General features: G+C 44.1%; 1 protein-coding gene across 1 annotated transcript in view; it reads left to right on the plus strand.

Moving 5' to 3' along the window:
- Positions 1-7184: 7184 nt before the first annotated feature.
- Positions 7185-27625, plus strand: part of DNAH2 (dynein axonemal heavy chain 2) — a 120778-nt gene continuing 100337 nt past the window's right edge. Inside the window, exons 1-4 of the mRNA XM_036269707.1 lie at positions 7185-7243; positions 9073-9258; positions 13621-13682; positions 18151-18321. Coding sequence (XP_036125600.1) covers positions 9087-9258; positions 13621-13682; positions 18151-18321 — 405 coding nt within the window. The 5' untranslated portion in view covers positions 7185-7243; positions 9073-9086. The remainder of the gene's footprint in view (positions 7244-9072; positions 9259-13620; positions 13683-18150; positions 18322-27625) is intronic.

The raw sequence follows: 27625 nt of genomic DNA on the forward strand, positions 1-27625 counted from the left end.
AACAGTCTGTCTTTTGCTTGGCACCTCTTTCTTTCTGCCTCTCACAGATTCTTCTCTTCTCTTCTCTTCTCTTCTCTTCTCTTCTCTTCTCTTCTCTTCTCTTCTCTTCTCTTCTCTTCTCTTCTCTTCTCTTCTCTTCTCTCCTCTCCTCTCCTCTCATTCTTTCTCTCTCTCATTCTCTTTCTCTCTTCTGTCTCTAGATCTGTTTCTCTTCCCTAGCATCCTCCTCCCTACATCTCCTTTCACCCTATTGGCTTCTTATCCTGTGCCTCTTCCATCTCCTGGGTGGGGGCATTGAAGTTGTTTCCCCCTCAGCTCACTCTTCTCAGCTCTTATCGACCACTCCCCTCAGTCTGCCAAAAGTGGGGGCCTCATGGGGAAGGCTCTGGCACTCCACTCCAGCTCAGGGCATGGGCAGCAGGGCCTCCTTTTCTGCCCTGCCCCAGGCCTTTACATACTTACTCCAGCCATTTGGGGTGGTTGGTTACGACAGCTACCATGAGAAGTGTCCTGTTTTCTCCAGTGGCCAATAGCAAGATATGACCCGGTCAGGACACATACGGACTTGTTCTGATGCCGAATGGGTCACTTGGGACAGGAAGTGACCTGCTCCAGACAAGAAGTGACCAGGCCTGGACAGAAGTGGCCTGGTGAAGTGGCAGAAGCAGTGCAGCAGGAACTGGAAGTGCCTTCATCTGGCTGGAACTCAAGTGACTTAGTCTGGAGGGTGGGGGGAGGGAGGTGGATGGTTCTTACTCTGTGGAGAAGGGGGAGCAGGAAGAGCTTCCTGTTATAGGAGGAAACTGGAACTTACTGACTGTAAGAAGATTGGGTGGACTGAGGAGGATTTTCCTAGTGTTCAGTGGCACTTCCCAGGATCTCCCTTCCTTTGTTCTTTGTGCTGCTTTTAAGACAGCTAAGATGACTGCCATCTGCGGTGGCAGGTCCAATTTGTCTTGTTCTTCTTCCCTTTCCATAGTCCAATATAATCTGTTACTCAACAGGACTACCCCAAGAACCCATGTATTGTCCCCCAGTAACCCAGATGGCTGTCTTGTTCATCACATCCTCCATTCCCTACTCTTCAGATTCAACACAGCTCCTTTCTTAGTGACCGGAATGGTGGCCTACTGACTGGTCCTGCTGACAGTGGCACTTAGCAACTGCCAGTGTTCCAGAGTGACCAGCTTATACCTCTTCCTGCCCTCTAGTACACAATTGGGTGTTGCCTCAGTTTCCTCCCAGCTCAGTTTCATTAGATCAGAGCTGCCCTTGGGCACCAATGACAAGCCAGCATGGTTGCTTTAGCCACCAGAGGTCAAGTCATCGCTCTGGTGTAGTTCCCAGCTCCTTCCTGATTTTTCTAATTGCTCCATCCAGGGAACAGGAAGTTGCCGTTGCCATGGGGGAGGTGGCTGGGTATGGCTGTCACCTGAATAGTTTTACTGTAAAAGGGAAATTTGAACAACAAAAACCAAAAAGGAATAAAAAACTTCAAAAATTAACGAGAAGGCTGGAGAATGACTGAACATGAATTGGGACAGAGAACTTGTTTAGAATGGTTTTCAAGCTGAGGGTTGGATTGCATGACACCAAGGGGAAGGGTAGGGAGAGGGTTGGGTTGGAGAGGTGAGGTGGGCAGTGCTTAGGGAGGGGTGAGAAGGCTGAGGAAGGGGGCCACCTCTGGGGGAGAGGGAGAGGAACCCAGGCAGGAGTGGGAGTTGCCAGTGCATTCAACGGGGATGTATGTGAATATAAGTTCACGCGCGGGGAAAACCTGAGTGTCTATTGCTAAACCAAAGCACCGAAACAAGGCAAATGACAGTCAGAAACCAAGTAGAAAAAAAGCATGTTCACATGTTAGAGTTTCTTCACCATCCCTGCCCAAGGCACCACTGATGTGGGGTCTTTTACTCTGAGGAGAAGAGGTGTGGCTGCCCAGAAGACTCAAGCTTGTTGTCTCCTGGCTCCCTGTGTACCCACAACCTAGGCTCTTCTCCCCTAAAAAGCCCAGGTGCCCAGCCCCCTAGACTCAGCCCTATTCTCCAACCACAAAAGCAGCCATCAGGAGCATCGTTAGAGCTGGTTGGCAGGGGTCACAACCTCTGCCCTACCCACCCCTCCCCTGACTCTAGGTCCTCTCCCGCTGTCTCCCATCTGCCTGGAGGTCAAGGGGTCCTCCTGTCCCTCTGTCCAGTGGGACCCCTCCCTGCCCCTTCCTCTGTCTGAGCGAGATGCCTGGATCGCGAGAGGTGCAGGCACTGTTAGTAGGGAAGTTGAAAACAGAGGCCAGGTGCTGGGCTGTGTGGAATGTACTCCTGCCTTTCAAGCCTGTGCTGGAGCTGCCCAAGGTGGGGAGGCTTGAGGGGGTGTGGAAGGGCTGGTCCCTTGCCCCTTAGTGGGGGTTTATTGTCATGGCAACATCCCCTTCTTCACACAATGGGAAGCCCCCCTCAGTCTCCCTTGTGGATGGAGCCGACAGCCCCATGGCTGGCTATCAGCCTCAGGGACTTGGCAACCGTCACTATGGCAACCCAGAGCCCAGCAACAGGGCCCAGTGAGAAAGGGAGGGGTCCAAGACTGGGGCAGGGCTGTGTGTGAGAGGGGGCAAGAGAGCTGAGGGAGACTCCCCCTACACATACATCTAGAGACACAGGTGGAGAGACAAGAGGGAAGAGAAGTGGGATAATTTCCCATGACAGACAAACACCTCACTAAAGCAGCAGAGACATCATGACATGCTGAGAGACAGGAAGACACCTGGGGACAGATGCACAGCTGGGGAGAGAAACAGCAAATTCTACATAGCACCCGGGGACACACCCCCATTGGAGCACTGGTATCTACAGACTCCCCACCCCTACCCCCAACATGAACAACACAAGACCTACAGCCTTCCAAACGTGTAGTGACTTGTGTATCTTTTGAGCTATTTGAAAATTCTGGTGATTTCCACACAGAACAATCCATGTCATCCTATTTGCTTTCTGGGTACAAATACACAAACACACAAACACACTCTTAGGGTAACAATTACAACAAGTGAATAGAGAGGCAGGAAGACCTCCCTCTCTCTTTTCCCCTTCCCTCCCTCCCTCCCTCCCTCCCTCCCTCCCTCCCTCAACATCATATTAAGTGTCTACTTTGTTCCAAGTACTGTTTCAGATACTGGGGAGTATATATGGTAAATAAGGCAAAATCCCTACTTTTGTGAAGTCCACATTTTGGTGAGGAACAACGTAATAAAATTTCTGGTAGTGATAAATGATGTAAACAAAACAGAGTAACAGGATGAAGAGGATGGAGAGTAACAAGGGGATGTTTTAAATTAGGAGGTCAGGAAGGTCCCTCTGAAGAGGCGACATTGAATGAGGACCTCGGATAATGGGGAGTGAGGCACGCAGTACAAGGAAGGGCATACCCAGCAGAGAGAACAGCAAGTGCAAAGTACAGAGGTAAAAATCTTGATGTGTTTGGAAATAGCAAGAATGACATCATAACTTCACATATATTCCAGATGTGTCCTGTCCTTCCCCAGCCTCCACCTGTAGGTCACTTAGGGTCTAGAATCCACATTTAGGAAGTTGGTTTAACTCAGTCTTCTATGTTCCCCTACTTTGTTTCTTGTGTGTATTTAAGTTGTGTATTCTTCAACTAAATTTTAAGCTCTGGGAGGGCAAGGATGGTACTCTGAGCTTCTTGGGAGCTGTGGTACGGCTGCTGACACAGAATCTAGAGCAGACAGGCACAGTGGAAGTATAGCAACGAAGAGGGCTGGGGACCACAGAAGGGAAAGTTGTCCTCACCCCACCACCATAGGATTGAGGCTGTGCTGCAGACAGAAGCACAGACTTTGCCATTCTTCCAGACAGAAGCAGGATATAACTAAGGTTGAGGTGTGTGTGTTTGTATATGTGGTTTATGTGTGTGTGTGTGTGGGGGGGGGGTTAAGGGGAATAGAGCAAAGGGTTACAGTGGGAATTTCTGGTGGGGAATGGTTAACATTGTAAACTAGAATTTCAGTGAAAATGAAAAATGGAGCTTCCTAGGGGGCTACACAGCCAATCACAAACATGGTTGCGGTGTGGTTTGAAGGCTGGGAGCTGGCTGGGATGGACTCAGAGAGTTGGGCAAAGGTAGGAAAAGGCTACATGGGAGTGAAAATTGGGCAGCAGAGGTGAAGTTTGGAAGGTAGCAGGGCAGGTGAAGTCCTGAAGGGAATTCTGTGCGGACCAGGTTCTGTCCTAGGTACCCCCAATTCCCACAGGGAATTGAAGTCGGCTTCCTCCAACTGCCATCAGAAACTTAGGTATCAGCTCCCTCCAACCCCAGTGGCTGTGGTGGTGGTGGGGAGAGTGAGCAGCCTCAGGGGGCAGCAGCTGGTGAGTTGGGAAGAATCTGTGTGCTCAGCAAACAGCGGCCTCAGTGCCCAGTGGCTGCCTCCTCCCTCATCAATCAGCCCCAGCCAAATGTCCTTGCATTCCCACCACCCCAAGGGGACTGGGGCTGGGCCAGGGTCCCCAGGGGAGTGAGATGGGGATGGGTGGGGGAAGATGGGGGTGGTGCTTGGCTTCCCATCTCTTGGCTTCTATTCTCTCCTCCCCTGGAAGCTCTCAGCTCTTCATGTCATGGAATGACTCTCTCCTGGCTCCTACCATCATGAGGGCATCAGCTACAAATCACCTGTGGGGGTCTGCTGGGAGGGAATAAGGGGGAAGAAGGATGAGTCAGGGATGAAGAGGAATCTACTCTGGTTCTCACGGGACCGGCCCAGGGCACAGTCAGCAGGGAGGCTGTTGGCACAGAGGCCGAGTCCCCCCAGTTAGCCTCTCCATCCCTGACAGATGCTCTGGACAGCAGGCTGTCATCTCAAGCCCCTAAATGTCTTCCCTTCCCACCTTTTCCTAGCCCCCAGCCCTCACTCCCTGCTTCCCACCAACATCCAGAAGTCTGGCCCCCAGCTCACCTCAAATCTGTTGCTCCCCAGTGGTGACTGGGGCCTCCAGACCTTAGCCAGGGGGCTTACTCTCCCCCTTCTTAGCCCTTGCTCCCCTCAGGGACCCAGGCGTCCTGCCCACTCCCTTCACCATAACAACCATTCTTTTGGAGTTGCTTAAGACTTTAATATCATTTCATTGTCAGCTAGTTCAGAGAAGGTTGGGGCACAAAGAGGCTGGGGTGGGCAAAAGAGGGCCAAGGTAGGGGGGAAGCAAGGGAAGAGCTCCCCTCTCTCCGTGGAGATGGCTCTGAGAAATCAAATATTGACAGTGAGAGAACAGAACTTATTAAAGCTGGGACAGGGGTGTGTGTGGGGAACTGTGGGAATGGCCGGATGCCTGGGTTCTGAGGGTAATGAAGGAAAAGCCTGAGGCTGGGAGTATGCAGTACGACTGAGTCTTGCTGGTACAAGTCTTCTACCCCTTTTCTTTGGGAAGTACTGAGTCTTGCTACCAAGGCTGCTTTTCTCAGCTGTCCCCTAGAGGCCCTGGGGAGACCCCCATCACAGCTGTGGTTGTCCCACTTCATCCCTTCCCCCTACCTCCACCTCTGTTGATGAGCTTTAGCAGCATTTAATCGGATTGAACAGTAATTAGCCAAGTGAGATGTTTGATTACCTATTTAGCATAATGTAGGGGGCTGAGATCCCTAGGCACAGTCAAGGTTGAAGTAGGAAAAGAAATGGGGTCTACACAACATTCCTTACCCTGAGGGAGCCCTAAGCCCCAACTGTAAGATTCCCCACCCCAAGCCTCCCCTCAAATCTTCACTTCTTTGGAACTTCTCCCTGGGGGATCTGACCAATTATGTTACCCCTCTCTGTCACCCACTGACTACATGATTAGAGGATCACCCACTTAAACCTTGCTTGCTGTGCAGCTGGTTTTGGGGTGTGGCAGAACCCCTCTCTTTTTCATTCCTTGCTCTGAGTAACAAGAGTTTGGGCTGGGCAGGAGGCCACAAATCAGAGCCCAAAGACCCATCTTAAAGATAATGGTGGTGGTGGGGATGCCAAGGGAAGGGTCTGTCAATTCTGGTGGAATGGTGAGGTCAGGGCTGGGTCTGGGTGTGGGTTAATCCACTGGCTCTTCTGGAGTGTCACAGACTGCCACTCCTCTGTGCCAGACTGGCATAATGAGACCTGTCAGGTGTGAACACCCACCAGGAACACCCACCTCAGCTCCCCTTTCCTCATCCAGTAAAGAAAATGTCATCAATTTAGCTCCTCATGGAAATGCAATCAGTGGGCTCGCTGCTGGCTTTGTCTTAATTAGGCACTATTGATGGAAGCAGGGAGGGTGCCTTCCCATCCTCCTGGATGGCTTCCTCCCTGTATCTCCCAGGTCTGCCTGAAGTTTCATCCCGCCTTAGGTACAACTTAGTCTTTCAGGCGCCTTTTCCTGCGGCCCCGGCCCGCAGCGCCCCCTAGCAGCGGTTGAGGGCTGCCCCTCCTCTCACACCCCTTTCCTCTTGCTTCCCCAGGACTCAACCTTTGTTCTGAGGGAGAGCCGAGCGCCTCCCCGGCCCGGTCACCTTCCCTAGGGAGTCCTCGCCTCCCGTTACCCCCGAAATGAGCGATGCTTTCTAGAGCCAATCCCCAGATTCCAAAAATTCCAGTTCCATTCTTCCCTCTCTTTCCCTGCCCCGCGATGCTGCGCGATCCTAGACCCCAGTCCGAACTAAGGGGGAACGAGCTGGAGGGCAGGGGTGCTCCAGCCCCAGTTTTTCCCCAGTACCCAGCTGCAGCCACGGCTGCCTCGAAATCCTGGAGCGCCTTCTAAAGCCTCAATGAGCCTCGCAGGAGGGACCGCGGGCGCCATCTGCTGGACTCCTTCGGGATGGAGCCCTCTAGAGCGCGGGGCGGGCGTCTGGGTTCCCCCTGCCTTTTTAGTGTCCTTCTGGAGGGTAGCTCATTGTTTCCAGCCCCAGTCCTTTGAGGCCTGTCCTCAGACCAGACCCCACGCACCCTCCAGACTGCCAGATTCAGTGGCTTCCCTTGCCCGCAGCCCTCTCGCCCTGAGTCCCGGCAGGGGAGACTCCAGCCGAGCGGGGCCTCGGGGCAGAGCTTCACTGCGCCTGCGCCGAGGAGGCTGGCTCTGCGGCCAGGTCCCGCTGCTGCTCACCCCTCCCTGCCCCGGGTTTCCATGGAGACGCGTGCACGCGCGGGTCCGAGAGGGCCTAACCGGGCAACTTAGCAGGAGAGGCCCATCCGTTGGCCTAGGGAGGAGAGGGTCGGCGTCGTGAGGTGTGTGTCAGAGGCAGCGGGGAGGGAAAAAGGAATGCTGGGGTGAAGTGGGAAGTTTCGGGGCGAGGGGCAGTGGAGAGGGGGTAGGAAGGACAGTTGTGGGGAGGGAGGAAGGGGCAGTTGTGGGGTAGAGCAAAGGGCAGTTGGGGGAGGGAAGGAGCAGTTTTGAGGGTAGTTGTGAGGGGAGGAAGGGGCAGTTGTGGGAGGAGAGAAGAAGGGGCAATTGGGGTTGAAATGAAGCGGGGACAGTTGTGACAGTTGTGTGAAGACTCTTATTGTGAGAGGAAATTTGCCCACTGGTGGCCAGTTTGAGGAGAGGGCCGGTCCCCTGGGGTATTTAATTTAATTCTGAATAATAGAACGAGTCCCAGGCTAGTAGAACAGCCCTTCCTGGGGCCTGCCATGTGGGATCATGGGGTGAACCCCATGGGGAGGGTGCTGGCAACCTTGCCAGCGAATCCTCCGGAGGTTCTAGCTGGAGGCAGGGAAGCACAGCCTGAGCTTCTCTGGAGACCAGTGGAGGAAGACAGACTGTATTTATTTATTTAAAATATGTTTTTATTGATTTTTAGAGAGAGGAAGGGAGAGGAAGAGAGAGAGAGAAACATTGAGGAGAGAGAAGCATCAATATCGATTGATTGCCTCCTGCACAACTAGCGATGGGGATGGAGCCTGCAACCGAGCCCTGATCAGGAATGGAACCCGTGACCTCTTGGTGCGTGGGGTGAGGCTCAGCCATTGAGCCACATCAGCAGTAGTTGGTTTCATTGATGTGTTGGCCTAATAGAATATTTCTTCTTGGAGCAAAGTACAAATCCTTCAGGTTTGAAACTCATGAATTATGATCATTTCCCGTGGCAGCCTGCGAGGCAGCCTGCGAGGATGAGATGGCTGCCAGGAGATAGCTGAATGGAGAGGGAATACCCAGTGAATCAGTGCCCTTGGGATGCTGACCTCCTGCCAGAGATGCCCCTGCTCCCAGCGATCCTGTTTTCTGAGAGAGGCACTACCATGGCCTTCCTCATCCCCCCATTTCCTTTTCCCCGTACACAATTTGAAATTTCATGTTAGGTGACTTTTGTCCTTCCTTCTTCCAGTCTGTTCTCAGGGCATTTGGAGTCGAATGATCTTGGTATTCATTATCAGTCAGCACAGAGTTACTCAGCCAAAAATACTGAGACCTTTTCAGTTCACACAAAACAGAGTTTATACCCTCAGGAATTAAAAGCTAATGAGATGTTGCAAATATGGTTTTTCTCTTTTTAAGGAAGTTGCAGATTTTAGTGTGAGCAGGAGGAGCATTTTCCCATCCCCCTTCCATTCCAGGGGTAACTTGAGAGGAAAGGAGGTCCATAGAAAAATCATATTGGTTTGCTTCATTTACGAGGCACAGTGACAAAGGGTGGGGAACTTGGGGACAGTCTTCCCTTTCCTGGACCTTCTCTCACTTCACCATGTCTCTGAGGGATAGAGTGGTTGAGGGCATGTGCAACCACATATCAGCTTTGTACATCTTTTCCCGATTATCTTATTTTCTTTTGCTTCTGGGCAGAGATAGGGGTTCCTAAACCCCCATTAATGGGGTGTCTGTTAGGCCATCATCTTTAACCTCCATATTCCTGACGCTTTGAGGGATGATACTGATTTTTTACCCAATGCTCTGAAGAAAGAGGGCTATCCTAGGGAAAGGAGTGAGGACTGCAAGGCCCCTGTGGTTAATGGAGCAGAGTGTCTCAGTTAACTTGTGAATTCAAAAGGATCTTCGAGTCTCAGCGGCCTGGGTTGGCTTGGATTTGGTTGTGGACTTCCAGCTTCCTGTCTATCTGCAGGTTTTGGCTACGCAATGTCCGGCAAAGCTGAGAAGAAGCGAAAAGCGGGTGGCTGGGGAGGCGTCCGCAAGCGAGCTGCTCAGGCTGCTGTAGATGCAGAGGCTGGGAAGGCCACCCTGCCTGCCAGTGAGCCGGAGCCGGAGCCAGAGCCGGAGCCGGAGGCAGAGCCTGTCAGGAAGGAGCCTGGTGGGTACATGGTGCCAGGGGCTGGGAGGGAGAATGTTAATGTATTTCAGGAGGGAATAGGTTCTGTTGTTTTTGGGTAAGAGGCAGGGGGTTCAGCAGAATCTCAGGCCTGCTGATGGGTCCCTTTTTTGGTGTTTTGCTCCTGCAGAGCCTTATGCTTGTTCTTTCTGTCTTAAAAATTTCCCCTTGTGCACCGGGAACTCACTAGTCAATCCTTTATTTTAGCCTCTTCCTCCTTATTCAAGTGTTCATGGTTGCTTCTACCCCACTGGAGAGGGTTTAATCTCTTCCTTTTTCCCATTTTCACCCTGGGTGGCAAAACAAATAATGTTTTTCTCCCATTAAGCCCATCACCATGGAGACTCAGTCTGCTTTGCCACCCTTTGAATCCTAAGCCTGACTGATGCTTTCTCCCATCTGTTTGAGGCTCTTGTATCTCCACCCTCATTTTGGCAGGGCCTTGGTTGACTAAGGAGGTTCAGGTTCAGGGCCACAGGAAAAGAAGCCAGAGGTCTACACTGAGAGAGAAAAGAGTTTAAAGAGGGTGCCTCTTGTGGCTTTGATCTAAAGGATTCCTTCCCTGTAAAATGAGCTGGGACCAATAGGGTTGGAAGGATTTTGGTAGCTCTTGCTGTTACTGGGCTGTCCCTTAGAGCACAGGCCAGTGTTGATATGACTGTGAGCTAAGTATAGTCCTCCCCTTTTATCTAGGGCTTCTTTATACTGCTAGCAGCCTGTTAAGATGGAGATAAGTAGAATTCCCCTTCCATATTAAAGGTTGAGAGATTAAACGTGGGCATGGGAGAAAGGTCCAGGGTACATAGGGCCTTGCCCTAGGATCCAAACATTAGACATGTGCAAAACTTTTTTATTTGAGATCTTTTAAAAGCAGTTTAAAATGGGACTGACTTCTAGAAACTGGTGACCAGGAGTAGGCTGAGGGAGAAGAGAAAGCAGTGTGGTTCATTTTGGAGAATCGTCTAGGGTGGAAAGAGAAGGAGCTTCTAAGGAAAGCACTGACCACCAAACACCAAGGATCTTTGACTACTTTGGCCCTAAGCCTTTTTAGTGTTTGACATGAAGCTTTCCAGCTGACACATAACGTAGCCCTGATAAAGGTTCAGAGAAGACTTGGGCCTCCAAGGTAGCCCTGAAATGAACATTAATCCCCATAATCTTTGGAATTGGTCAGGGATTGAGACCTGTCTCACTAGAGATAGAGGAGATCTGCTACGGTCTGAATGTTTGTGCCCCTGTAAAATTCATATGCTGAAATCCTAATGCCCAGTGATGGTACTTTTGGAGGTGCTTCAATAAAAAGGGTGGAACTGTTATGAATGAGATTAATGCCTTATAAAAGTGACTCCAGAGAGATCCCTTGCTCCCTCCCACTGTTTGAAGACACAATGAAAAGTCTGTGACTGGGAAGAGGGCCCTTATTCGATAATGCTGGTACCCTGACCTAGGACTTCCAGCCTCCAGAACAGTGAGAAATAAATTTCTGCTGTTTATAAGCCACTCCATCTGTGATATTGTTGGTGTTTTCCCATTGATTTTTAGAGTGAATGAAAGGAAGGGAGGGAGGGGAAGAGAGAGAGAGAGAGAGAGAGAGAGAGAGAGAGAGAGAGAGATGTAAAAGAGACACATCGATTTATTGCCTCACACTCACACCCTGACCAGGACCAGGGATCGAACCTGCAAACCAGGTACGTGCCCTTGACTGGGAATTGAACCCACCACCCTTTGGTTCGTGGGCTGATGCTCTAACCAGACTGGTCAGGGCCAGTCTGTGGTATTTTGCTGGACAGGCTGAGACAGGGCCGAAAATACTTCTTGGAAAAGGACATGGGCAGACACCCTTTTGGGATATGTATTGACATCTTGTGCTTCTTTAAGTGCTCCTCATTAAGAAAAGAGGAAGTAGTACAAGTTCCTCATGTCTGTAATTTTATTTTATTTTTATTTATTTATTTTAATCCTCACCTGAGGATACTTTTCCATTGATTTTATTTCAGATAGAGTGGGAAGGAGGGAGGGAGGGAGGGAGAGAGAGAGAGAGAGAGTGAGAGAGAGAGAGAGAGAGAGAGAAACATGGATTTGAGAGAGACACATCAATTGGTTGCCTCTCACACAACCCCGACCAGGGCCAGGGACCAAACCGCAACCAAGGTATGTGCCCTTGATTGGAATCAAACCGGCAACTCTTTGGTTCGTGGGCCAATGCCCCAACTGCTGAACCAAACCAGCCAGGGTCCATATCTGTAATTTTTAAAAGCCCTAAGAACTAAAAATTTTTTCCCCGAAGTTTGCCATTCAAACTTATTTGGTGGTAAAATATAACCTAAACTGACATGAAAGTATTTACAGTCTATTTAAGCCACTTGGTATAAATTTTCATGTGTTTTACTGAAGAAATACTACTAATATTAAAAGTTCTATTGTACAGTGCTGTTCTAGAGCCCACTGAGGGGTGGGGGTATTACATACCATACTATGTTACAGTTCTAAATTGCAAAATATACTTGACCTCAAGGGTTTTGGATAAGGGATTGTTGATGACATTTCAGAAAAACTATAAAGAATAATACAATGAACAATCATGTACCCATCACCCAGTGTAAGAATAAATAGTGATAGCAACAAGGAAATCCCTCTGTTTGCCCCCCACCCAAGCCCTCCTCTCTTTCTCCAGAGGTCACCGCTATCCTGAGTTAGTGTTTATCACTCTCAAGTTTGTTTTTAAAATTTTTTACTGCATGTATCAATGAACATCATATACTAGTATTATATTGCATGATTTAGACTTTATATAGATTGTGTCACAGAAGACAAAACCAGTTTACTTTTAAGATTGTCTCAGTCTCTCTTCCCTGGCCTAGTTCCTGTCTGAAATCTTGAATTCCCCCAGTGTTCTCAAAGGGTGGTTTGGTTACATGTCCCCTTCACCACAAAGCTCCTGGAATAATCTACTCTACTTTTTTCATGATTTCTGTCCTTGGCCTCTATGTCTCACTCCTCTCTTAGTTTTTCTTTCTGAAAGTCGGAGTGTTCTGTTCCCAAAGGCTTCTGGTTCCATCTCATTGTTCCTTCCTCCTTTCAGCCCAAGGGAGATGGGAAACCCACCAGTTTTACCGTCTCCTGTGTGAGCAACAGAGGTACAGCTGGGTCAGTAGAGATCAGGCGAGAAACACCCTCCAGGGTTTTGAGGGGGTTCCAGAGTGAGTATGGCAGGAATGAGTACCCAGCAGCCTGGTTCTTTGGAGAGGGGCCGATTACTGTGGATCCCAACTCCTTCACATGAGAATAAGATTGAGGGGAGAATGGAAGGCCAGAAGCTGAATGCCCAGAATGACCTCAGTACTGCCTGCACTTACTCCCCTGCCTCCCGCAACCCCTCCAGCCTCAGTCAGCTTTTTAAAAGAAAACTGAGATATAATTCATTTACTGTAAAATTCACTCCTTTAAAGTATTCAATGCAGTGATTTTTGGTATATTCACAAAGCTGTGCAACCATCACCACTATATAATTTTTGAGCATTTTCATCCCACCCCTAATAAGCCACTTTAAGCTTGAGAAATTGGTACCAGATGACCCCTATATCTTTACTTCTAAGTTGCATCAGAACCTAGCCTTTTATTATTTTTTTTATTTTTTATTTTTTTTATCCTCACCCGAGGACATTTTTCCATTTTTTGTACAGATAGAGTGGGAGGGCGAGAGAGGAAGAGAGAGAGAGGGAAACATCGATATGAAAGGGACACATCGAGTGGCTGCCACCCACACAACCAACCAGGGCCGGGGACAAACTGCAACCGAGGTATGTGCCCTTAGCGGGAACCGAACCCGGATCTCTCCAGAACGTAGGCCGACGCTCCAACCACTGAGCCAAACCGGCCAGGGCAGAACCTAGCCTTTTAGCACTCACTCCCTATTTCCCTTTCCCCTCAGATCCTGGTAATCACTAATTACTTTCTGTCTCTATAGATTTGCCTATTCTGGACATTTCATAAAAATGGAATCATACTATATATGTGTTTTTTTTGTGCCTGGCTTCTTTCACTTAGTATTTTCAAGGTTCATCCATGGTATTGCATTGTAGCAGACCTTCATTCCTTTTTATGGTTGAGTACTATTTCAGCACGATTTCTTTATCCATTCATCTATTGATGGACACTTGAGTTGTTTCCACCTTTTGGCTACTGTGAATAGTGCTGCTATGAACATTGGCATACAAGTGTCTGTTTGAGTACCTGCTTTCAATTCTCTTGGGTATATACCTAGAAGTGGAATTGCTGGGCCATATGGTGACTCTATGTTTAACTTTTTAAGGAATGCTTTCATTTTTGAATTTTTATTCCCAGAGCCAACATTGGAGGAACCTGAAGTACAGAAAGAAGAATTACAGATGTCTGAGGTGGATGTGGTAAGTTTGGTTTTCCTTGAGACAGATATTCCTCTCCAACAAATGGTGAATCAAAAGATTCGTTGTATTATGGTGTCTAAGGAATTCTCTTCAATATGTCACTTCCTTCTACTTACTCTCCTGGTAGCCTACTCACCACAAGTTTAGTTCACTAAGTAAAGGGCAATGTTATCCCCTTACCCCTCCAGAAGTAGAGGGTTTTAAGTGAGGAATAGGTCTCTTAGCTGTCCCTTCCTTGTCTCCCAACCTTGGGTTAAAAGTTGACAAGCTTTATCAATTGTATGGATGAACAGCTGAACAAGTTGAACAAGCTTGGCAGATATTGTCCTAATTGTGTGTGTGTGTATGTGTAAAATATATATTTTATTTATTTATTTATTTTACTCTTCACCCAAGGATATGTTTCCATTGATTTTTTTTTTAGAGATAGAGGAAGAGAGAGAGAGAGAGAAGAGAGATCCAACGGCTGCCTCCCTTATGCACCCTAACTGGGCGAACCCCCAACCTAGGCATGTGCCCTGACTGGGAATCGAACCTGCCACCTTGCCAGGCCTAACTGGATACTAACTTCTAAGACATTCTTTTTTTTCCTTTTAAAAAATTTTCTCCTCTGGCAGAAGAATTTTTAGAAGCCACTTCAAGCACTTCTAGAAATTGGCACTAAGTGATCCCTACCCCTTTATTCCCAAGTTGTATCAGAGCCTAGCCATAGATACTTGAGTTAGAAAAATGGAGCAGGAGCCCTGGCCCATTTGGCTTAACCGTTAGAGTGTCAGCCCATGGACCAAAGAGTCCCGGGTTTGATTCCAGGCAAGGGCACGTACTACGTCCCCGCATGTGTGTGTCTCATATCGATGTTTCTCTCTGTCTCTCTTTCCCTCCCACTCTGAGAATACATGTAAAAATATCCTTGGGTGAGGATTAAAAATAAAAAAAAGAATGGAGTGATGATGACCTTGAAATATATTTAAATATGTGTTTTTTGATTTTTGTAGAGAGATAGGAAGGGAGAGGGAGAGAGAGAGAGAAACATCGACGTGAGGGAGAAACATTGATTGGCTGCCTCCTATATGCTCCCTTCTGGGGATTGAGCCCACAACCCCAGCACATGGTCTGACCTGGAATTGAAATGGTGACTTCTTGGTGCGTGGGAGGATGCTCAATCCACTGAGCCACATCAGCCAGGCCAAAATATTTATTAAAGTGAGAGAAAAGTAATAACTAGTCATTAAAGAAAACATTGGAAGGGACAGAAAAATAAAACAAAGGGAAAAGAAAAGTCATAGCATTACAGCCTAAACATATTCAACGTTAAAACTTTGTTATATGTCGCCCTGGCTGGTTTGGCTCAGCAGCTGAAGCATCGGCCTGCATTCCAGAGAGACCTAGGTTTGGTTCCAGCTAAGGGCACGTACCTCGGTCGCAGTTTGTCCCTGGCCCTGGTTGGGTCCTGTGGCAGTCAACCAACTCGATGTGTCCCTTTCACATGGATGTTTCTCTCTCTCCCTCCCACTCTATCTGAACCAAAAATGAAAGAATGTCCTTGGGTGACGATAAAAAAACAACTTTCGTATATGTCTTTTCTTTCTGTGTTTGAGTTTGTGAGCTTGTTTTTTTAAATATGTTTTTATTGATTTTTTAGAGAGAGAGATAGAAACATTGATATGAGAAACATTGACTGGCTGCCTCCTACTGGGGATCGAGACCCCAGTAGGACTTGGGCATGTGTCCTAACCGGGAATCCAAGCAGGACCTCTCAGTCCATGGGACAATGCCCAATCCACTGAGCCACACCAGCTGGGCAAGGTTTGCAAGTTACAAAAAAAATCCTAACTGTACCCCATATTATAATTTTTATTAAGCTTTTTCAAAAAACATTTGATCATTCTTCATGTTATTATAATATACTTTTTGTAAGCACCGTTTTAAATATATGCTTGATTTAAGTATATGCTTGATTACATGTATACCATAGTTAAATCATGACTCTTGGACATTTTGCCATTTCTAATATTTTTGCTCTCATAATAAGTAAAGCTAACACATTTTAAAATAGTTAATATTTCCTTTAGATTCCTGTATATGGAATTACTGAATCAAACAGTAAAGAACATTTATTTTTTCTTTTTGTATTTATTTGTTTATCTATTTATTTACTTTTTAGTTCAGCTGAGTTATTTATTTATTTTTTAAATCTTTATTGTCGAAAGTATTATGGATGCCCCCTCCTTTCCCCCCATTGACACCCTCCTCCCTGCTCCTGCCCCTCCCAAGAACATTCCTAATAGTTTAATACATAATGCCAAGCTGTTTTCCAAATGAATTGCACTTTTTGCCCTCCTCACACTAGCAACAAATGCTTTCCAGTTCTGTGTGTTATAAATTTAGCAAGGATTTTAAATAAAATGATAGGCAATAAATGATGTATCTTTGCTATTTTTATTTCTTTGATTTCAACTGAAACTAACATTTTTTTCATATTTTTCTTTTTTATAATGTCATATTGGTTTGCATCCTTTTGTCCATTTATTTACAGGATTTTAGTGTTTTTCTCATTGGCGCATCTATGTTTTTATTTTGTTTTATTTTTATTATTATTTTTTATCCTCACCCGAGGACATTTTTGCATTTATCTTCAGGTAGAGCAGGAGAGAGAGAGGGAGGAAGAGAGAGAAACATCGATGTGAGAGAGACACATTGAGTGGTTGCCACCCACACAACCCCAACTGGGCCGGGGACAAACTGCAACCGAGGTACATGCCCTTAGCGGGAACCGAGCCTGGGACTCTCTGGTCTGCGGGCCAATGCTCTAACTACTGAGCCAAACTGGCCAGGGCTATGTTTTATTTTTTTATTATTATTATTTTTTCATCCTCACCCGAGGATATTTTTCCATTTATCTTCAGATAGAGCAGGAAGGAGGGAGGGAGAGAGAGAGAGAAACATCAATGTGAGAGAGACACATCCTTTGGCAGCCTCCCCGGGGACTGAACTGCAACTGAAGTATGTGCCCTTGACCGGAATCAAACCCATGACCTTTCGGTCCTTGAGCTGATGCTCTAACTGCTGAGCCAAACAGGCCAGGATGGCTCATCTGTGTTTTAATATAGGAAAGATTTTAGGTCAGTATCTAAGTTTTCTTGACTGGGAAACTTTAAATAAAAGAGATTCCTTCACCCCGGCCAGTTTGGCTCAGCGGTAGAGTGTTGGCCTGCGGACCAATGAGTCACAGGTTTTGATTCGGGCCAAGGGCACGTATCTCTGATGCGGTTCATCCGGCTCTGGTTGGGGTCCTGTGGGAGGCAACCAGTTGATCTGTCCCTCTCACGTCGAGGTTTCTCTTTCTCCCTTTCTCTCCCCCTCTCTCCCTCTCTCTCCCTCTGACTCTATCTGAAGATAAAGAAAAAAATATCCTTCGATTAGGATTTTTTAAAAAAAGAAATTTCTTCTGTGCCCGGGCTGGTTTTGGTTCAGTGGTTAGAATGTTGGCCCGTGGACCAAAGAGTTGCAGTTTCAATTCTGGTCAAGGGCACGCACCTCGGTTGCAGTTTGCCCCTGGCCCTGGTTGGGGTCCTGTGGGAGACAACCAGTTGATGTTTCTCTCTCACATCAATGTTTCTCTCTCTCTCTCTACCTCTCCCTCCCATCCTCCCATTCTATCTGAGGATAAAAGGAAAAATATCCTTGAGTGAGGATTTAAACAAAGAACCAAAAAAAAAAAAAAAAAGAGATTCCTTCTCCTCTTCCAGAAATACTGGAGAAGGACAGGGTGGCTTCTCAAGTTCACCGAGCTATATCTTTATATCTTTTAGTTTCCTTAATTTATTTAGTAGAGTTCTACAGATTAATTTTTTTTCTAGCCATCAGTTACAGTTTATTTTCCATCTAACTGGATTTGTTCTGTGGTGTTTTCCAGTCCTTTCCCCTCACTTCTTCCTCACTGCTATGCCAGTTGACTTTTACCCAATATTTCATACTTATTTCAGTATCTTGAGGAGGCTCCCGCATCATAAAGAAATTGCTCTTGCCTCCGTACCCTTCTTTCAGCTTGTCATCTCCTTACTTCTAATTGGTTGATTTAGGCTAATGTCCTCCATGTTCCCTTAATTTAGTTTGACTTTGTGGTTAAGGGTTGCTCGGTAATGCATTTTTACAGCCACAGGCATAAATGAAATATTTTGGGAGGAAAATATCTTAAGGAAGGATACCTTTTTTTGAAAAGAAACTAAGAAAAACCCTTGGTTTTCTCTACAATCCATTCTATTTTTACTCATAGAGACAAGAGAATCTTATTTTCATGTTTCATCAAAAGCTTGAAACCTATCATTCTGTTAATTCTCAGCTTTCTCTTCATCATTCTGGTCCTGTCTGACTTCTCTCATTTTCTGTGTCCTCACATGTGATTGTGGATGGGAGAAATGACTCATCCTACCAGCTGTGTCTGTTTTGCCTCTCTGTTCTTCTGTAGAAGCCCCTTTTCCTGTCTCGAGCTGTGCTGACAGGACTGGCGGATGCCAAATGGACAGAGGAGCATGATGCCATTCTGGAACACTTTGCCCAGGACCCATCAGAGCCCGTCCTTACCATCTTTATTGACCCCTGTTTGGGGCTGAAGCTAGATCTGGGCATGCCTGTACAGGTGGGTGCTCTGTTTCCCCAGACTCCAAGGTGGTCTTCCAGGGAGCTGAGGGTTCCGTATATCCTTTTCACCTTTAAGTCTTATTTTCGGTTCCCAAGGTCTGTTGAGCCTCACAGTGTCAGACACCCTACTTGGCAGCAGGATACAGAGAAGAATGAAGCAAGCTTTTGCTTTTGATGCTCTCATGATCTAGTGGGGAAGTCAAACATATAAAAAGTATTTATAATATATAACGGTGCATGAGCAAAACTTTATAGGAGCTTTATGGGAGCAATTAATGTAGCCAGTGGAATGCTGGCAAGGCTTGGTGATGGAGGTGATATTTGAGTTGGGGATGAAGAGTAAGTAGAATTTCATCAAGGCTGGGTAAGAACTATTTAGGTAAAGAACAATTTATGTGTAAAGAGGGGTTGTGGGAAATGATACTGAAAGAGTAGGCTGGAGTCCGCTTGTGAAGGGCCTTGTATGTTATGCAAAGAATTTGGCCTCTTTCCCAGAGGGAAATCTTGAAGGCTTTCATGGGTTAGATATGTAAGTATTTTGACAAGGTAGAGGATACATCAGTGAAGGGTAAACCATGGGCAGGGAGACAGTTAAAAGACATATAGTAAAATGTTAGTGATAGAATCTGGGTGGTAGGTGTATAGGTCATTATTGTAAAATTCTTTTAACTTTGTTATATGCTTGAAAAATTTTGAAATAAAACATTGGAAAAGAAAAAGGCTATTGCTTTGCTTTTATTGCCAGTACACATACAAAAATCACAATGATAATGAAGATGAGCGTGGTCCTGTGCATGATATAATTTGTGAAACATATTAAATACAAAAGCAGGCTATGGATTTTTCTTGTATATTGGCAATAACCAGCTACAAAACATCATAAAAAATATTTCATTCACAAAAGGGACAAAAATTTACAAAATATATGTAGGATTTATATGAAAGAAAACAACTTTGCTATAGGCCATGAAGGAAGATTTGAATAAATGTTTCTGATTCAGAATTTTAAAAAATGTACCATTTTGTCCTGGCCGGTTTTGGTCAGTGGTTAGAGTATCGGCCCACGGACCAAAGGGTTGCAGGTTCAATTCCCATTCAAGGGCACCTACCTGGGTTGCAGGTTCGATCTCTAGCCTTGGTTGGGGAGCGTGCGAAAGGCAACCAATCAATGTGTCTCTCTCACATCAATGTTTCTTTCTCTCTCTCTCTTCCCCCCCTTCCTCTCTTTCTAAAAATCAATGGAAAAAATATCCTAGGGTGAGTATTTAAAAAAAAGTACCATTTTAATGCAAACTAATAAAAGTGCCACAATCCCTAGATACCTTGTGTAAAGGATTTAAAAATATATCTAGAAAAATGCATGAAAATAGTGAAGAAAATGATGAAGGAAAGTAATAGAGGAGACTTGTGAATATGAAAATCTTTTATTAAACTACAATAATTAAAAACAGTTGTACTGGGGCAGGAATATACATTATATAAGCAACAGTAAAGAAATGTACAGAACCATATATATAAGTATTAATATAAAAATGGCATTTAAAATCTATGGGGAAGGATGAATTATTCAATGAATAGAATTGGGAAACATGAAAAACAACATTTTCCATTAAAAGATCTATTTAGCTAAAGGGAGGGAGAAATGGGGCAATATTGGTCAAAGGGTACAATGTTTCTGACACCAAAAAAAAGGCAACAAAAGCACAAATAAACAAGTGGAACTACATCAAACTGAAAAGCTTCTGCATAGCAAAGGAAACCAACAATATGAAAAGAAAACCTACGGAATGAGAAAAAGTATTTGCAAATCATAAATCCGGTAAGAGGTTATTATCCAAAAAATATGAAGAACTCATGCAATTCAATAGTAAAATGATGAGCCCTGGCCGGTTTGGCTCAGCGGTTGGAGCGTCGGCCTGCGGTCCAGAGAGACCTGGGTTCAGTTCCCGCTAAGGGCACGTATCTCGGTTGCAGTTTGTCCCCGGCCCTGGTTGGTCATGCGGGTGGCAGCCACTCGATATGTCCCTTCACATCGATGTTTCTCTCTCTCTCTCTTCCTCTCTCTCCCTCCCGCTTTATCTGAACAAAAAATGAAAAAATGTCCTCGGGTAAGGATAAAAAAAAAAAAAAAAGTAAAATGATGAATAATCTAAGAAATGGGCAGAGGAGCCCTGGCCAGTTTGGCTCAGCGGTTGGAGCGTCGGCCTGCGGTCGAGAGACCTGGATTCAGTTCCTGCTAAGGGCATGTACCTCGGGTGCAGTTTGTCCCCGGCCTTGGTTGGGTTGTGCGAGTGGCAACTACTTGATGTGTCCCTTTCATGTTGATGTTTCTCTCTCTCTCTCTCCCTCCCACTCTCTCTGAACAAAGAAAATATGGAAAAATGTCCTCGGGTGAGGATTAAAAAAAAAAAAAAGGGCAGAGGAATTGAAAATACTTTTTTCCAAAGAAGGCATACAATTAGTCAACAGGTACATGAAAAGATGCTCAACATCACTAATCACCAGGGAAATGAAAATCAAAATCACAACAAGATATCACCTCACATCTTTTAGAATGGCTGTTATAAAAAAGACAAGAGACAATGTTGGTGAGGATGTGGAAAAAAGGGAACCCTTGTGTATTTTTGTTGGGAATGTAAATTGCTGCAACCACTATGGAAAATAGTATGGAATTTCCTCAAAATTTAAAAAATAGAACTTCCATATGATCCAGCAATTCCTCTTTCGGGTATATATCTGAAGGAAATGAAATCACTATCTCAAAGTGATATCTGCACCTTCTTGTTCATTGTAGCATTATTTATAATAGCCAAGACATGGAAACAGCCTAAGTGTCCATTGATGGTTGATGAAAATACACCCCCCCACACACAAAATGGAATATTATTCAGCAATTAGTAGGAAGAAAAAGCATGCCATTTGCAACAACACGGATGGACCCGAAGGGCATTGTACTACGTGAAGCAAGTCAGACAAAGACAAATACTATATGATCTTACTTATATATGGAATCTAAGGGAAAAAACCTAACTCATTGAAACAGATTACAGATTGGTGGGGTGGGGGAAACAGATTACAGAGTCAGGGGGTGGGGGAAAAGGAAAAATGGGTGAAAATGATCAAAAGGTACAAATGTCTAGGTATAAGATAAGTTCTTAGGATGTAATGTATAGCATGGTGACTATTGTTAACAATATTGTATATTTGAAAGTTGTTAAGTGGATAGATCTTAAAAGTTCTCATGATAAGGAAATGTGTAACTATGTGAGATGATGGATGTTAACTAAACTTGTAATCATTTCGCAATAAGTTTGTATATCAAATCATTATGTTGTACACCTTAAACTAATATAATGTTATAGGTCAATTATATCACAATAAAACTAAGGAAGGGAAAGTGTACAAAGTTTCAAGATATAATATACAGTACGGTAACTATAGTTAATAGTACTGTTTTGTGTACTTGAATTTTGCTAAGAGGGCAAATCTTTTAAAAACATTCTTTATTTTATTGATTTTGAGAGAGAGAGAGAGAGAGAGAGAGACATCAATTTGTTGTTCCACTTATTTATGCACTCATTGGTTGATTCTTGTATGTGCCCTGACCTGGGAACAAACCTGCAACCTTGGTGTATCAGGATGATGTTCTAATCAACTGAGCTACCCAGTCAGGACTAAGGGGGAAAATCTTAAGTGTTCTTTTTTTTTTTTTTTACAGCTCAAAAAGAGCTGTAAGCACTATCTTAAGTGTTCTTACCAAAAAAGAAAAAAAGGAGCCAGTGTGGCTCAGTTGGTTGGGTGTCATCCCATGCATCAAGAAGTCACTGGTTAGATTCTAGTCAGGGCACATGCCTGGGTTCCAGGCTCAATCCCTGGTAGGGGGTGTGCAGAAGGCAGCCGATCAATGTTTCTCTTTCATCAATGTTTCCATCTCTCTCTCCTTCTCCTTTATCTCTCTCTCTCTGAAATCAATAAAAACATATTAAAAAAAAAAGAAAGTGGTAACTATGTGAGATGATGGACATGTTAATTAGCTTGATTGTGGTGATCATTTCACAATGTATACACATATCAAAACAATGAGTTACATACCTTAAGTATATACAATTTTGGTCAAATATGCCTCAATATAACAAAAAGAAATCTAGTTGTCATGTTGAAATACATTCTAGCCCTGGCCGGTTTGGTTCAGTGGTTAGAGCGTCAGCTTGCGGTCCAGAGAAACCCGGGTTTGGTTCCCGCTAAGGGCACATACCTTGGTTGCAGTTTGTCCCCGGCCCTGGTCGGTCGTGCGGGTGGCAGCCACTCGATGTGTCCCTTTCACATCGATGTTTCTCTCTCTCTCTCTGTTCCTCTCTCTCCCTCCCACTCTACCTGAACAAAAAATGGAAAAATGTCCTCAGGTGAGGATAAAAAAAAAAAGAAATACATTCTAAATAGGTCACAGACTTAATTATGTTCTCCTGGGTTAAGATGGTCAATTGAAACTTCCTTAAAAATCATTACCCTTGAATACTTGACAAATTGAGCGAAAAGTGAACCCAGAAATAAAAAAAAGAAAACCCACCCAAGAGTAAACAAACAAAGAAAGAAGCATAATCAAATCTTATAAACTTTAAAAGTGGTAGCCAATGAAAGGTCTAGGCATTTAATTAAGGGGACCATACTTCCCACAGGAATGGTGAACCCCAGTGAGATGGAGTGAACTTTAGATGTAGGGCATTTAACAAAATCTGAAAAGAGAGAAAGAACCCAGGTATTTAAACAAAGATTTTTCGCTGTTTTAAATTAGCCTTTACCACCTGTCCATCCCTTCATGCAATTCTTTCAGGCTAGAGAAAAGTGAATAAAATATAAAGGACTGAACTCTTTCTCTTTGAAGGGAAAAAAACTGGGCTCTCACAGTGGGACATCAAGAAGTCATCCACAATACATTACAGCAAAAAGAATGAATTCATAGAGCCGCTCAAGCATGAGGAAAGTAAAAATAAATTGCATGGCAACTGCAAGCACATTACATCAAGGGAAAAAAACCCCAAACCAAAAACAGAACAAAGCATGCAAAGAGGAAAACATAACTGAACAGAGGAAATTTCTCACAACAGCATCATGTTATAGTATGACTTAATAAGAACATGAAGCAATTTTTTTTTAAAGCAGAGAGATGAAAAACCATGAGAAAGATAAAAAGGAGATGCAGATTTTAGGAAATAAAGTAGAATGTTACCAAACTAGTAGATTGGAAACAGTAAGGAACTGAATAGCTATCCCTGAAAACCTGCATTGACATAGAAGAGAGGCTTGAGATAGATACAGTGTATGCAGAAGAAAAACACCAATGACAACACAATTAGAGAGAAGTTAATAGATATGAAAGACAGACACAGGTGATCTAATAGAGCTAACTAATAAAATAGAATATAACAAATTTTTAAAGTGGTGCCTTGTTTTTTATCCTCACCTGAGGACATTTTTTCATTTTTTGTTCAGATAGAGTGGGAAAGAGAGAGGGGAAGAGAGAGAGAGAGAGAGAGAGAGAGAGAGAAACATCGACGTGAAAGGGACACATCGAGTGGTTGCCACCCACACGACCCAACCAGGGCCGGGGACAAATTGCAACTGAGGTACATGCCCATAGCGGGAAACAAAACCGGGACTTTCTGGTCCGCAGGCCGATGCTCAACCGCTGAGCCAAACTGGCCAGGGCAAAGTGGTGCCTTTTTATTTATTTATTTGTTTGTTAATCCTCACATGAGCATATTTTTCCATTCACTTTTAGATAGAATGGGAGGGAAGGAGGGAGAGAGAAAGAGAAACATTAATATGAGAGAGACACATTGATAATTGGCTTCCTGCGTGACCCCAGACGGAAAAGCTGCAACCCCACGTGTGTGTCTCTTGACCAGGAATTGAACCTGCAACCCTTTGATCTGCAGGCCAGTGCTGTAACTGCTGAGCCAAACTGGCCAGGGAAAGCAGTGCCTTAAAAAAAAATGTTTTTATTGATTTTTAGAGAGCAAGGAAGGGAGAGGGAGGGGGTGGGGGGGGGAGAGAGAGAGAGAGAGAAAGAGAAACAAAGACGTGGGAACAAGACATCAATCAGCTGCCTCCTGCATGCTTCCTACCTGGGATCAGGGATTGAGCCCACAACCCAGGCTTGGGCCCTGACTGAGAATTGAATGGGCGACCTTTCGGTGCACAGGGTGACTGATGCCCAACCAACTGAGCCACACTGGCCAGATCCAGAATATGCGTTTAACGATAAAATACAAATAATTTCCCTGACATGCAGAACGAACTGAATCTGGAAATTGAAAATATACTTTATTCCACAAAATTTGTTACACAATGCTTAATGTCAATTTACCTCTTAATTAAGCTACTAACATTTAAGGAAATTAATTCTTTAGGAATATCACTTATGTGACATTCCTGTTAAGAATGTTTAACTTGAATTTAGTAATGAGAAACAATCAGGTAAATTCAAATTAAGGAAGAGTTTGGAGAACAGCTGGCCTGGACTATTAGAAATATCAGTGCCATGGAAGACTGAAGAACTGTGTGGAATTAAAGTTGGCCAAAGAGACACAACTGTGTGTGATCTTGGGTTGGATACCGGATGGGAAGAAAACAGATGTAAATGACATTATTAGGACCAATGGAGAAAATTAAATATGGACTGTATATTATATAAGTATTATATGCAGTTAAATTTTCTCAGTGTGATAATTGTAGTATTGGGTATGTTGGAGAATATCCTCACTTTTAGGCCTATATGGTGAAGTATTTAAGGATGTAGTATTATGATGTCTGCTGCTAACTCTTAAATAGCTCAGGAGAAAGAGAGAGAGCACCTAAGTGAACACAAATATGGCAAAATGTTAGCAATTAGCAAATTTAGATGAAGGGTATGTTGTTCATTGTACTTTTTTAAAAAATCCTCATCCGAGGATATTTTTACATTTATCTTCAGACAGAGTGAGAGGGGGAGAGAGAGAGAGGGAGAGAAACATCGATGTGAGAGAGACACATCTTTTGGTTACCACCCGCATGACCCCAACTGGGGCCAGGGACAAACCGCAACCAAGGTACATGTCCTTGGCCGGAATCAAACCTGGGACTCTTCAGTCCGCTGCCGATGCTCTAACTGCTGAGCCAAACTGACTTTCTTGCAACATTTTTATGGGTTGGGATTTCCCCCCCCCCCAAAAAATATATATATATTTTTCAAAATAAAAATTTGGGAAAAAATTATTTAGGTCCCTAGTAAAAAAAAATCTAACAAGGGGAAACATTAGGTTGGTCTCAGACTTCTCTAAACACTCAGAGACCTTCAGAAAAGATAATATGACCTAAAGGTATTATTCCTGGCCTAGATAGTCAAGTATAAAGACAAGATGGACAGTCATTTTCAATCTTGAAAGAACTCTACTTTAAAAGACAAAAATAGTCTTGGTCTGTTTGGCTTAGCAGTAGAGCGTGAGCCTGCAGACCAAAGAGTCTTGGGTTCAATTCCGGTCAAGGACATGTACCTTGGTTGCGGTTCGTCCCCTATCCTGGTCGGGATCGTGGGGGAGGCAACCAACGGATGTCTCTCTCACATCGATGTTCTTTCTCCTCCCCATCCGCTATCTGAAGACAAAAATGGAAAAAAAGTGTCCTTGGGTGAGGATTAAAAAAAGAACAGAAAAAAATAAAATAAAAGACAAAAATAACGTCATCAACAAAAATTCAGTTAATTAAGAAATTAATTAAATAAAGAGCTCAGGAATAGAGACTCTATAAATATTCAGTTCATTTAAATAAATAACTAATACTAAATAAGCATAGGAATTATGGTTATACTATAGAATGTGAATGTTATCAACTTGGACAATGTAAAAAGAATACTGTAACAAAAATTACAAAGTGGTGAGAAAATGAGAGAATATGAGAATATCAATGTTCTTATCTTTTAAAGCAGTAAGTCAATAGATTTTGAAATCAAAAGGTAGTGAGAAAATGAACCTCCAAATATTTTTCATAATCTGTCTTATAACCTTAGTAAGAAGTCTTTTAGGAAGAACTCTCTTACAAGTAAAGAAAGATTTATTTGAAGCTCATTAATTCCTTTATTGTATTCATATTATTAAATGCAATGAAATATATTAAATTAAATATTTAAAAAATCTTTATTGTTGAAAGTATTACAAGTGTCCCCCCATTGCCCTGCTCCACCTAGTTCCTGCCCATCCCAGGCCTTCACCACCCTATGTCTGTGTCCATGGGCAAAGCGTATTTGCATATAAGTTATTCCGTTAATCTCTTTTCCCAACCCCATCCTCCTTCCCTCTGAGACGCATCAGTCTGTTCCATGTTTCCATGCCTCTGATTCTATTTTATTCATGAGTTTATTTTGTTCATTAGATTCCACATATAAGTGAGATCATGTGATATTTGTCTTTCTCTGACTGGTTTATTTTAATTAGCATAATAATCTACAGATCCCTTTATGCTGCCTCAAAGGGTAAATAGATGCTTTTTTTTTTTTTTTTAATAACTACATAGTATTGTATAAATGTACCACAGCTTTTTTTATCTACTCATCTGCTGATGCGCACTTGGGCTGTTTCCAGATCTTAGCTATTGTAAATAACACTGCGATGAACATAGGGATATATATATATATATATGCAAAAAAAAAAAATGAAATTAGACCACTAACACATACCATACACAAGAATAAACTCAGAATGGATAGAAGACTTAAATGTAAGTTGTGAAACTATAAAAATCCTAGAAGAAAACGTAGACAGCAAAATCTCAGACATCTCACGTAGGAGAATTTTCACCAATACATCACTTACAGCAAGAGAAAAAAAGAAAAAAAATAAACAAATGGGACTACATCAAACTAAAGATCTTCTGCACAGCAAAAGAAACTAGCATCAAAATGGAAAGGGAGCCCAGCCAGTGTGGCCCAGTGGTTAGGCGTTGACCCATGCACCAAGAGGTCGCCTGTTCCGATTCCTGGTCAGGGCACATGCCCAGGTTGTGGGCCTGATCCCCAGTGGGAGGCATGCAGAAGGCGGCCAATAGATGTTTTCTCTCATTGGTGTTTCTATCTCTCTCTCCCTCTCCCTTCTTCTCTTTCTCTCTAATATCAATAAAGAAAAAAAAAATGGAAAGGGAATCCCCTGTATAGGAGATCATGTTTGCCAATGATACATCTGATAAGGGGTTAATTCTAAATTTAATACTTTTAAAAGTAGCATGATCCTATTTTGAAATAACTCTTTTATTTTTCTGTATTATATATATAT

This window comes from Molossus molossus, unplaced genomic scaffold (genome assembly GCF_014108415.1).
Source record: "Molossus molossus isolate mMolMol1 unplaced genomic scaffold, mMolMol1.p scaffold_m16_p_19, whole genome shotgun sequence".
NCBI lineage: Eukaryota > Metazoa > Chordata > Mammalia > Chiroptera > Molossidae > Molossus > Molossus molossus.